The 12,438-nt window shown below is 38.6% G+C and overlaps 1 protein-coding gene across 3 annotated transcripts in view; it reads right to left on the bottom strand.

Moving 5' to 3' along the window:
- Ofd1 (OFD1 centriole and centriolar satellite protein) overlaps nucleotides 1–12,438 on the bottom strand; it is a 48,957-nt gene that overhangs the window by 30,372 nt on the left and 6,147 nt on the right. For all 3 annotated transcript variants that reach the window (XM_029473384.2, XM_021153615.3, XM_029473383.2), the window contains 7 exons: nucleotides 12,119–12,319; nucleotides 9,329–9,397; nucleotides 9,221–9,251; nucleotides 6,229–6,336; nucleotides 3,501–3,637; nucleotides 3,155–3,328; nucleotides 1,337–1,443 (listed from right to left, as the gene is read on the bottom strand). In XM_029473384.2, the coding sequence (XP_029329244.1) occupies nucleotides 1,337–1,443; nucleotides 3,155–3,328; nucleotides 3,501–3,637; nucleotides 6,229–6,336; nucleotides 9,221–9,251; nucleotides 9,329–9,397; nucleotides 12,119–12,319 (827 nt within the window). The remainder of the gene's footprint in view (nucleotides 1–1,336; nucleotides 1,444–3,154; nucleotides 3,329–3,500; nucleotides 3,638–6,228; nucleotides 6,337–9,220; nucleotides 9,252–9,328; nucleotides 9,398–12,118; nucleotides 12,320–12,438) is intronic.

Here is a 12,438-nt window from a genome sequence, read left to right as displayed (position 1 = left end):
ACAGTGTACTTAGATATAATAATAAATAAATCTTTTAAAAAGTAAAAAAAAAAAAAAATCCGGGTGTGGTGGTGCACGCCTTTAGTCCCAGCACTTGGGAGGCAGAGGGAGGCAGATTTCTGAGTTCAAGGCCAGCCTGGTCTACGGAGTGAGTTCCAGGACAGCCAGAGCTACACAGAGAAACCCTGTCTTGGGGGAAAAAAAAAAGAATGCCTTTAATGTAGCAAGAGTTCTAAAGAACATATGAATGCTAATAGCAAATTCTAATTGGAAAAAAAGGTTATATACACTACAGATTCTGAGTTTGCTAGCAGTCCCAGGTAAGAACTGAAGGATGAAGCATCCTGAGCACTTAGAGAACATTAAGTAGCACCTCTGCCCCCATCATGAGAAATGGTTCCATACCAGATGAGCCAACTTAGAACAGAGTTCCTTACTGGAGTACAAAGTAGGTAAATGGAGTAGGCCAGGGTGCCTGGAGTTCAGCTACATATATGAGACTATCAGGTCTGATAACTAAGATGCAGCAAAGCACACATCAGGAGAATAGCCAAGTTGTCCAGCCTCAGGGCAGTCTGACAGAAATATTTCCATAGTTTCCAACTAATTATCTAATACTTGACAAGAAAAACCCCAAGTTATACCTTCTAATTCAGTTCATATCACCTTCAGAGCCAGGAACTCTCCCTGGAAGTTTTGTTTTGTTTTTAGACAGGGTATTAACACCATGAGAAATAGCTCCATCCATGACAAGTCAAGTTGGACTATTCTATTTTGGGTTTTTTTTTTTTCAGTATAGTAGCAGGTCTGAACAGCTGATTCAATTATCTAGGCAGGCCTAGAACTTACCATGAAGCTTAAGCTGGTCTCAAACTCTTGGAAATCATCCTGTCTCCCCCTCCCAGAGTGCTGGGACTACAGACATGCACTACCACCCTAGGCTTTTATTTGCCTGGGGAGATAACTCACTAAATAAAGTGTTTGCTGTAAAAGCATGAGGACCTGCATTCAGATCCCCAGTACCATAGAAAAGCCAGGCATGGGGTGGGAGATGACAGAGACACTTGGCTGCCCAAAGCTTGCTGTCCAGATAGTCTAGTCAATCACTGAGCCAACCAATGTAAGACAGACCCCCCCCAAAAAATATGGAGATGAATGATAAAGGAAATCACCTCACGTTGACCTCTGACCTTAGAGACACACATGGGTAAGTGCACCTGCATGTAACCTTGCAGACCACACACACACAATCTCTTAGAAAAGGCTAGAAAACTTAGACATAAATAATACTTAGTATAACTTTTTCATATCCAAAAAGAACACATTTATTACTTACAATTGAAAAGTTTCGATTCGCTCCTTCAGCTCTGCTTCTCTACCTCTAAGCAAAGCTATATCATTTAGTAGAAGCTGTCTTTGAGCATAAATTTCTTTTGATTCCATCTGCATAGGAAAGCATTTACTTTTAGCAAGCAAGCAAAGTTAAATAAAACCCTGGAACTCAAGACATTGCTTCCTTATTCTAGAACACAATGAAAGCTACAGATACTTAGAGGAACACTTTCTCCATGAAGATATTTCAATGAAGATTGTTTTGGCACAAAAATATACTTCCTGTCCACACAAAAAAATGAGTCCCTCAATGAATGGTAAACTACATTGCCATTGTTAGGAATAGAGATCCTAGCTAGCTCTTTAGCATCCCTCATATTCTCCTTGGTGATTGATGGTGATGCCTAAATGTTTGTTTACAGATCATTCTGACTCCAGTTACAGGCTCAGGTGAACTCCCAGTGAATGAGCCACCCCATCAGTGAACAAACACTACCAGGAGTAGATAAGTTCCTCATCTTTACAGAGCTCACAATTTGGTTGAGGGAGAGAGAAACAATCACGAAAAGATGAAATGATTTCATGACTGAAGTATACAAAGACCACATATAGGAATAGCACATGTATGAGTCGCTCAGTGAGCTGGGTAAGAAGCCACTTGAGGTGACATCAAGCTAGGTCTTTGAAGAACAGTACAGCCTTATCAGGGACAGATGTGGACAAGCATCCAAAGGCATGGTATAGCCAAAGATGATGATAATCTTTAATACTTTCAGGTAATATTAACTAAATGGGGATCTAGGCAGCCACCTGTTGTGTCCGGCCAGCAGATCACAGCCTAGGTGACTACAGTCACCTACATTAAAAATAAAGTTGTTAGTCTAAACATAACCCAGTATCTTAAATATCTATGCCTGTTTTCATAGATGAAAATAGTTCCTTTCTCAGATACACTAGATACATAGTACAAGAGTCCTATATCATGCTGGATAACAGCTCTTACTGAAAAGCACCATCAAGGATGAACTCTAAGGGGAAGGACTCCTATTTCGAACATTTTCTAACAGCTGCTCTGGATGAACACTGAAAACAGTGGTGCAAGTCCTGTTTGACTGAAGACATTCTCTTAGCAAACAAAGGGGCAACTCTGAACACAGCCGCTCAGACCCTACTCCTACTTCTGACACTACCATGTATCCCTCCATTGCCTTCAGGATGGGGGCCACTCATGTTCTACCTGCTTCTCTTTGCTTTCTTCATCCACTAGCAGAGCACCAAGGTCTTTAATTGTGGAGGCTGCCTTTCTCAGGTCAAACTAAGTTCAGCAAAACACCATTCCTCAATCACTTCTACTTTCTCACCCCCACAGAAAGGGGTGAGCAGGTACTCATAAATGCTCAGTCCTCTCCAGAGCCAGAACAGAAAGCTCTTGTCACAAGAGCACATGGTTTGCTCTGCCCCTTCCTGGCTACTGCGTCAGCTGGGTGTTACAATGGTAACATCCTTTCTGCTTTAAAGAGCTACCCCCACCCCCATCCATAGAAACTATTTACCTCTAAGCCTCTCCGTAAAGCCCTCTCCAATTTGCCTGACAAGTTTTAAGCCTGTTTGCTGAGTGTCTCTTAATCAGTGAGGACATTCACCCCAGTGCTTTCTTTTTGACCACTGCTGAGCAAAGTCTCCATGAGCTTGTCTGTATTCCTGATAGCAGCCCTACCTGCCCCTAAAGAGCCTTGTTCCATCCACTGTCCTTTCTAGATCTTCCACAAAGCTACTAACATCAGCAGGACACAACACCCAGTAACTTATGCCCACATATTACCTCTCGGTGTTTTTTAATTCTTTCCAGAGAATTCTTCTCCTGAGAAATGAGGGCTTCATTTTTTGCTTGACAAGTTCTTTCAAATTCATTCTGGAACTCAGCCAATTCCTTCTCATACTTTCTTCTCTCTTCCATCTTAACTTTTGTTATTTCAGCTTCTCTAAAATACTTCAGCTATGAATTGAGCACAAAGACTAAAAATAGTTCCTTAAAAACAGTATAAATTCACTCTTCATTCAGTTCCTTTCTTAATAAAAGGCTGTAGCTGGCCCCCACATAGCAAGGTTAAGCTAGTAGAAGATAAGTAGGCCTGGCTCTCATCAAGAGCAGCAGGACTACAGCTTACCTTATGACACATTTCTACCTGAAGCTGGTGTTGTACTTCTTTCTTATACTCGTTTAACTTTGTCTCTAAAGATTCTAGCTTGGAACGGTGAGGAAAACCATCTGCAAATTGAGCGTCAATAAGCTGAAACTTCTCGGCTATTAAAAAAATAACACAGCCAATTAGGAAATATAAAATCAACTCAGTAAGCTATGCAAGAGGCCCAAAGCAGACTACGCTAAAAGAAAGGTGTAGAGATGTCTGCTACCTACTTTGAAATATATTGAAAACCTGAGATAAGTGAACAGATAAGTGATGAACAAGTATAATGCAAATTCCACAGTAGCATCTATGTAGTCACTGTTAACATTGTTTCAACTGTTCTGCATGTTTGAAAATGATAATAAATTGGAGGGGAAAATACAAAGTAATCCCCTTCTCAGTTTTAAGTGCAGAAAGCTTGAACTGGACTTGAATTAAGCTTGACACACATTCAAAACAAGAACTTTAAAAGTATAAAAACTACGTACTCTAATTCTTGCCTTCTACAGATAAAGAACAAATGGCCACAGAGTCTGAGTGACTTCCAGAGGGTTAAGCAACTACAGCACAACCAGGCTCAAGTTGAGGCCTGCTAACTTTCTCATACCAGATCTCTTTTCCCAAGGCCCTTAGCCCTTAAACCAAACAGAGAGCCAAACCAACTGTGAAGCAGAGAAGAAACTTCAACATGGAGTACAGCTGCATGCACGCACACACACACACACACACACACACACACACACACACATCACCAAAGGGCACACACGGAAAGAAATGGATAGCAGGAGTAGATTAAAATCTTGAGAGTTTGTGGCAGGCACAATTGTGGCCATGTTTTTCCAGCCACTTCCCTTATTTTTCCAATGAGCCGCCGTAACCACACAGTCTGACACAATCCTTTCTAGCCACATGGTGTCACTGAGGATGTGAAATGAGATCAATCTGAGTATAGTTGTGTTCTGAGTGAAAATAACACACTACATCTCCATGAATTGCCATAAAATGGATGTGAAATATCTCACTAATATTTTTATACTATCTGCTTGCTGAAATATCTTGAATGCTTTAAGTTAAATAATTAAAATGAATTTCACCTGTTTCTTTTCATTCTTTAAAATGTAGCCACTAGGGCTGGACAGTGGTGGCGCACACCTTTAATCCTAGCACTTGGGAGGCAGAGGCAGGTAAATTTCTGAGTTCAAGGCCAACCTCGTCTACAGAGTGAGTTCCAGGACAGCCAGGGCTACACAGAGAAATCCTACCTCAAAAAACAAAAATGTAGCCACTAGGAAATTTAAATTTTTCTATGTGCTTTGTATTACTGGAAAGCTCTCATTTGCAATGAACACTTATTTTTCTAATGGAATTAAAATTATACTTAAGGGCCTAGTTGGAGAATATAGCTTTGTAAATGATGGATTCCTTATCTTCCTCTAAGTTAAAGGCACTACTAAAGATGAGCCAAAAAGTTGATTAAGCACATCAGTATAGATAACTGCTTTCCATCTCTTTTGATATAAAACCAAAAGATAGTGTCTGCTTTGCTTTCTGTTGCTGTGACAAGCACCATGACCACAAGCAACTAGGGAAGAAAAGGGTTTATATTTTCAGCTTATACTCCAGGTCACAGTCCATCATTACTGAGGGAAGTCAGGAAGAAACTCCAGCAGAAACACAGAGGAATGCTTACTGCCTTGATCCTTGGCTCCTACTAAATTTTATATATAGAACAGGACTCCCACCTAGGAATGATGCTGCCCACAGTGGACCAGGCCCTCCCACATTGTACAAAACAATTCCCCACAGACATAACCATAGCACAATCTGATGGAGGCATCTGTTCAATTGAGGGTCTTCTAAGGCAAGTCCAGCTTGTGTCAAGTTGACAATAAAAAGTAGCCACCACAGGTAGGAAGATACTATAGAAAGGTAGAATGTAAAATCTCTAGGCCTTGGACTCTACTCAAATGGGGGTTTCCAAGTTGTTCTCCCTGCTGAGGACCTCAATTTCCACTATATAGTGAAATGATGGGACAATGACTTCTCTAATTCTTTGCAAACAGTTTATAACATACAGTGGTGGTTTGAATAAAAATACTCCAGCCCCTACCATGGGTTCCTAGATTTGAATGCTTAGTAACCAGAGAATAGCACTATTTGAAAGGATTAGGAGGTATGGCCTTGCTGGAAGAAGTATGTCACTGAGGATGGGCTTTATGGTTTCAAACACCCAAGCCAGGCCCAGGAGCTCTCTCTTCCTACTGCCTGCAGATCTTACTGTAGAATTCTCAACTACTTCTCCAGCACAATGTCTGCCTGTTTGTTCCCATGCTCCTCACCATGACAATGGACTAAACCTCTGAAACAGTAAGCAAGCCCCATGTAAAATACATTTCTTCACAGCAACACAACACTGACAAAAACATATACTAATTTAATGACTAAAAATATAGTCAGAGAAGTCATGAGTTTCCTAGTTAAGAGAAGTTAACCTCCACAAGTAAGGAAGTGAGGTGGCATGCATTTGTAAATACCAGCATTCAGAGGAGGTAGAGGCAAGACAATCAACAGTTTGAGGCCAGTTCCATCTACACAGTGAATTCAAATCCAGGCAGGGCTAAATAGTGAGACCCTGTTTGTAAAATAATCAGGCAAACACAAAAATAGTAACAAGCTAGCGAGCAGAATTGAAGAAGGCTCTAATTACCTAGGGACACTTGGCTGGGAAATGTGGTGCTTGTCTGAGTTTCTGCATCACAGCTCTCTTTAGCTTGATAATATTCTGCCAACTCCTTTAAGAAACTCATAAGAAAACCTAAAAGTGTAACATACATAGTTTTGTTTAAGAACATCATTCAGCTATATTTTTATTGTTGTTTATGAGTCTTGATTTATAGTGTCATCATTTGATTACCAAGGAAAGGTCTTTCCAAGCATGATATAAACCTGAAAAGAAATAGAGATCACTATAACCACAAAAAATACATAAATTTACATATGGCATAAAATAAACTCAAAAGACAAATGATATATCAGGAAAGACGGAGAAGTCTCATTGTAATGTCAAAGAACTCTTACAAATCAGTAAAACAAAAAAGTAGGAAAAGACATGGACAAAGTTCACAGGAAGAAAATTTAAATAGAAAAAAAAAATGAACACCTTTTAAATGTTAAACAAATACACAAAACCCATAAATAAGTGCAAATTAAAAACAGAGAGACCCCATTTTGCACATAACACTATTAAGATTAAATCAATGATAATGTCAAGTGCTGAGGGAATAGAGGAGAGCAATTTGTTAGTGTGCTCATATTTTCAGCTTACACTGATATCCTACCTTTAAGTAAGGGCACAAAGTATGCATGATGCACACTTAATTGTTTCTTATAGCAAAAAGCAAGCAACAACTGATCTCCTTCAATAAGGATTTAAATATGTGCCAGGCGTGGTGGCGCACACCTTTAGTCCCAGCACTTGGGAGGCAGAGGCAGGCGGATTTCTGAGTTCGAGGCCAGCCTGGTCTACAAAGTGAGCTACAAAGTGAGCTCCAGGGCTACACAGAGAAACCCTGTCTCGGAAAAAGAAAAAAAAAAAAAGGATTTAAATATGTTCTTCAAGAATGATCTAAACAAGTTGAAAGGACTCCTGCTTCATCAGCCTAAGTACAATCTTTTATCCCTTTCTATTAAAGATTTTAAAATCCTACTCCCACAACTGTAGCTTCCTTTAACTTCTCCTTCCAAACGCACTACTCCCTTATCTAAAAATCACACACTAACTACCTAAACTCTCAATCATAATGGGAGTCAGTTTTCTCCTTCCACCATGTGGATCCTGGGGATGGAACTCACGTGGTCAGGATTAGCAACAGGTAACTTTAGGTGCTGACCCATCTCGATGGGTCATTCAAACAGTGAGATGGGAACATTCCAACAGTCAGAAAACTGGCTCTTACTATCTGCTACCTATAGACTTGACTGCAACTTCACAATAATTACTAAGTCCTACTATGCAAATAACTATCAAACACAATCCAGTCCAATTCAACTGTTAGGCTCCACTAACTTTTAAAGTTAAGAAGCTCAGTACTCAAGCCCAAGTGAGAGCATTTCAGTAACACTGTTTGGCCACAATCTATATTCCATCTAGGGTCACCTAATCTCCTAAATTTGAATTGTAGTTCTCTTTGTACTGATTTTTGCCAAAATTAACAAATGATTACTGATTAGCCAAAGAGCTCTACCCAAATTTTGGCACTTAGATGCTTAACACAATTGCTACTCAGTTTCTCCATGTCCCAGAAATGTTATCACAGTAAGCAGGTAGCAAGTGTTAGTCAGATGTTTTTTGTACCAGAAACACTTAAGAAAGTATGGAAACATGGGCAATATTGTTTAAGCTATAGTAAAGTGGATTATTCCTAAATATTACTTCAAGCTCTAAATTTCCTTCTCAATATTTTCACAACAGCTATTAGTGGCATATAGTTTGGACCAGTGCTTTCTAGTATGGCAGCCATGTGGGTAACTGAATTTAAATTCAACGAAAATTAAGTTCACTGTTCAGAGTAAGTAGCCCCATTTCAAGCATCACATGACCTTAGTGGCTACCACATGAGACAGCAGAGATGGGCATTTCCAATAAACCATACTTACACTAAATAGCATACTGCCTTAGAGTTCTTAAGAGTTCAGAATGTAGGGTCTTATCTATTCATTTCCTTAGCAGAATTGAATAAAAGATAGCCATCTTTTTATTTTGAATAATAATTCACTAGTATTTAGACTGCCAGAGACTTAATTTTGTTGTACAAACTGATCCAGCGTTAGCCTTTGGAATCTGTTTCACTGTGGAATGTAGAGTCAGTTGCCATAATGAAATTCAATAGGGAGGATCTCTGTTGCAGGAAGCCTAGAACACCTTGTAAGCCAATTTACTTACCAACTACAAGCATTAACTGACAATTAAGTCAAAGACTAATGGCTAGTTGAAAGTAGACATGCAAATATTTGCTCATTAAGTACCAACTTATAAACATCCTAGCCTGGATGGCAAGGCAAAAATTCCAACACAAAAGGACCACAGCAACATGTCACAGAGTACTTAAAAAGAGTAAAGGAACGATCCCTAGCAGCTAAGCTGCCAGTTTGCGACACAGAGCTCATTACCAAGTCTAAACTACAGCCTGGCAACTGTAACAATATACTATATACAAGGCTGTTATCAAGGCCAGGCGTGTGGCAAGTTATCAACAAAGTATAAAAACTCAATTAAACAAACTACTAATACATTTACCACTTCATAAATTCTATTTGTACCACTTCATAAGTTCCATTTGAGGGGGCTATCTAATATAAAAAGATAGTGAGCTCCCGTTACTAGTTTTGTTGTTTTTCAGGGGAGGGAGTTACTGTATAAATGTTCTAAACAGCAGGTATTCTGTAAATAGCATTTTCATATGCTAGGCTCTTGACTACTGTCTGCAGTGTCCATACCTGAATATCTAAGACTTATTAAAAAGAGAGAAATATAGGAGAAATAACCCATTTTTATGAAGATAATATGTAAATGGTTGCTTATTATTTTCATTCTAGTTAAATTTCCCATTCTTCTCCCTGATAACCAAAAGCTTTGCATTTTTGTAAGCAGCAGCACATATAAAGATCTTGCTATTCCCCACAAAGATGAAGACTCCTACCTTTTTTATTTTCTTTATCAAATCCTGAAATCTGTTAAAAGAAAATATTTACTCTTATTAGCTGCTCATTCATAAAAGTAGCAGATCAAAGTAGATCATTAATCTTACCAATGATTTATAGAGACTGGATGAGGGGTTAATCCGAATGAGTTGTAGTAGATCCTGCATAGTAAATATCTTAAAGAGAAAAGAAAGGGAAGAAAAAGATTAAGTAGCCGTGGTGGTTTGAATATGCTTGGCCCATGGGAAGTGACACTAGTAGGAGGTATAGCCTTGTTGGAGTAGGTGTGGCCTTGCAGGAGGAAGTTTCTCACTAAGGGCTTTGAGGTCCTAAGCTTAAGCTCTACCCAGGGAGGAAAAGAGCTTCCTGCAGAAGAAAGTTCCCTCCTAGCTGCCTTCAGATCAAGACAGAGGACTCTCAACTCCTTCTCCTGCCCCATGCCTACCTGGACGCTGCCATGCTCCCTGCCATGATGATAATGGACTGAACCTCTGAACCTGTAAGCCAGCCCCAATGAAATGTTGTAGTTTGTAAGAGTTGCCTCAGTCACAGTGCCACAGTGTCTCTTCATAGTAATGGAAATCCTAACTAAGACAAACTTGTGGACAAGTTTAAATGATTAACATGTTACTGAATATAGAACTAAGACTCATTTCAGATTTAAAATAATATTACAGCTAACCCAATAATGAAAAAGTAAAGCTTTTTATGTTGTTAACAAATTACAATAAATATATTGAGGTCAAAAGATCAAACAGTTTGTTATTTTTTAAATTACATTTATTTAGTGTATATGTGTGTGTTAGGAGGGTATGAACATGCTATGATATACATGTGGAGATCAGAGGACAATTTGTAGAAATTAGTTTAATCCTTCCACCAAATGGGTCCTGGGACTCCAACTGAGGCCATCAAACCTTCATAACAAGTCCCTTTATCTAGTAAGTGATCTTCCCTGCCCAGATAAAATATCTTAAATGAAGTAATTAACCTCCAAATACTAACAAGAATGAAAGAAATGATTAATGCCTTACAGATAACATTCACCTATCTGGTGAACCAGTGGCTATATGAATGAATTTCAGGATCCTTAGTTATTTAAAACTGTAAATAAACTCTAGGTTTTACTATTCTTATGATGAATGACTGCTGCATGCCTGAATATTTTTAATCACACAAATATTCTTAATATATGTATTTCTTCTATACTATGTATTATGTACTAGAACTACCCTTAGAATACTGATTCAATGCATTTTCAAGTGGTTTCCTTTTAAAGAAAAAGTTCTGGTTGGCATTTATATTATTAGAAACTACTAATGATGTGAACTGGTTTAATTATTACTATAACTATATAACTATTACACAGTAAAGAAAATTATAAAACATATCATTAGAAAGAAGATGAGCTAAAAATGAATTCTTTTTTAAAGACAGTGTCATATTATGTATATCTGGTTAGCCTAGGACTCACCAAGCTGACCTAAAACTTGTGATTTTCGTCTGTTGGCTATTGCTGAGATTACACATGTGTGTCCCCATGCCTAGTTTAAAAAATAAGTTATTTATGCTGTCAAGTTGAATCCAGTTGTTAATAAAGTATAGCATATTCAAAGTTCAATCTTCCTTTAGAACACCAACATTGTTTATATTTCTTAAAACTTCTGGACAATTACAAACAACACGTACACACAGAAAACACCAGGAATGAACCCTACTGTAAAAGACAGACTTGATTGACAATTACGTGTCATTTTGGGATAGTTGACTGCATCCAATATATCCCTAGATGTGGGATCTTGACAGTGTGGGACTCTGCATGGGGGAGGAGGGTATTACGAAAACCACACTCAATTCTACTGCAAACCTAAAACCGTTCCAAAAACAAAATTCTATCTTAGATAATATAGAAGTACTGTGATGGTTTTTATATTCTTGGACCAGGGAGTGGCACCATCTGGAGGTGTGGCCTGGTTGGAGTAGGTGTGTCACTGTGGGTGCTAGTTTAAGATCCTCACCCTAGTTGCCTGGAAGTCAGTCTTCCACTAGCAGCCTTTGGATGCAGATGTAGAACTCTCAGCTCTGCCTGTGCCATGCCTGCCTGGATACTGCCATGCTCTCACCTTGATGGTAATGGACTGAACCTCTGAACCTGTAAGCCAGCCCCAAGTAAATGTTGTTTTTATAAGACTTGCCTTGGTCATGGTGTCTGTTCACAGCAGTAAAACCCTAACTAAGACAAGTACTGAGAATGCTTGATAAATATCACTTTAAAGTAATTAATAAAATGGATTATTATGTTCAGTGGTGATGAGAACTAGTTAAAATCATCAGAGTGATTACAACATGTGCTTTTACAGTTCAGAACTTTATAGATTTTCTTAAATTATGCATTTTGCACTTCTCTAACGTAACTATAAAGCAGAGAAATATCTGCAGCAATCTATCACATTAGAAATCAAAATGTTCTACCCTGTAATGCTATTTAGAAGCTACTCACTGTGTGTAAATCAAAATCATTTCACCTGTTTACAGTCTGAGTCTTCATTTGAAACACATGTGCTACCTGCACAGTATCAGTTTCACAGTGAACATTATGGAAATGGCAGTTACCAGTCTAATTTAAACCACATGGGATGTAACATTACTTTTAGCTCCAAAATATTTAGTGATTGCACTTATCACTATTTTACAAAAGACTGAAATACCAAAGCCTTAACAACAGCTACTTTTGGTACTCATTTGTTATCTAACAAGTATGATTTGTTCAGGAATTGCATCAAAGATGAACAAGAAATGAAGCTATCCAGTCAAGGGCCCAGCAGGGTAATTACGTAGGACTTCAGTTACTAGAGGAAGAAACTGTCAAAAGGAAATTCAAAACCACCAGACTTTACCTTTTCTTTTGCCAAACCACTTTCTGGAAAGAAAACAGAAAGTGAATATTCATAGCCACATCTTTGTAAGTGATCTGCCACCAGCGAGTTAGAAGCACCTATTAGTAGGGCACTCCCTTCCACTGAAATGGATGGAGGCTTCACTTCTCCACTCAATACAGGATGCATCAATTCATGAATTAGCTGGTTTCGGAGTTGTGTCTAGTGTAAAAACAGGAAAAAAGGCAAAAGGAGTTACATTTCACCAGAATAAAAATATACACACATCTGTCCTAGTCACTGAACTCTTTGGAATTTTCAAAATGACCCTGGGTCTAGGG

The sequence above is a fragment of the Mus caroli genome, unplaced genomic scaffold (genome assembly GCF_978045245.1).
Source record: "Mus caroli unplaced genomic scaffold, Mus_caroli_1 scaffold_5, whole genome shotgun sequence".
NCBI lineage: Eukaryota > Metazoa > Chordata > Mammalia > Rodentia > Muridae > Mus > Mus caroli.
This window is presented reverse-complemented; position numbering and strand designations above follow the sequence as displayed.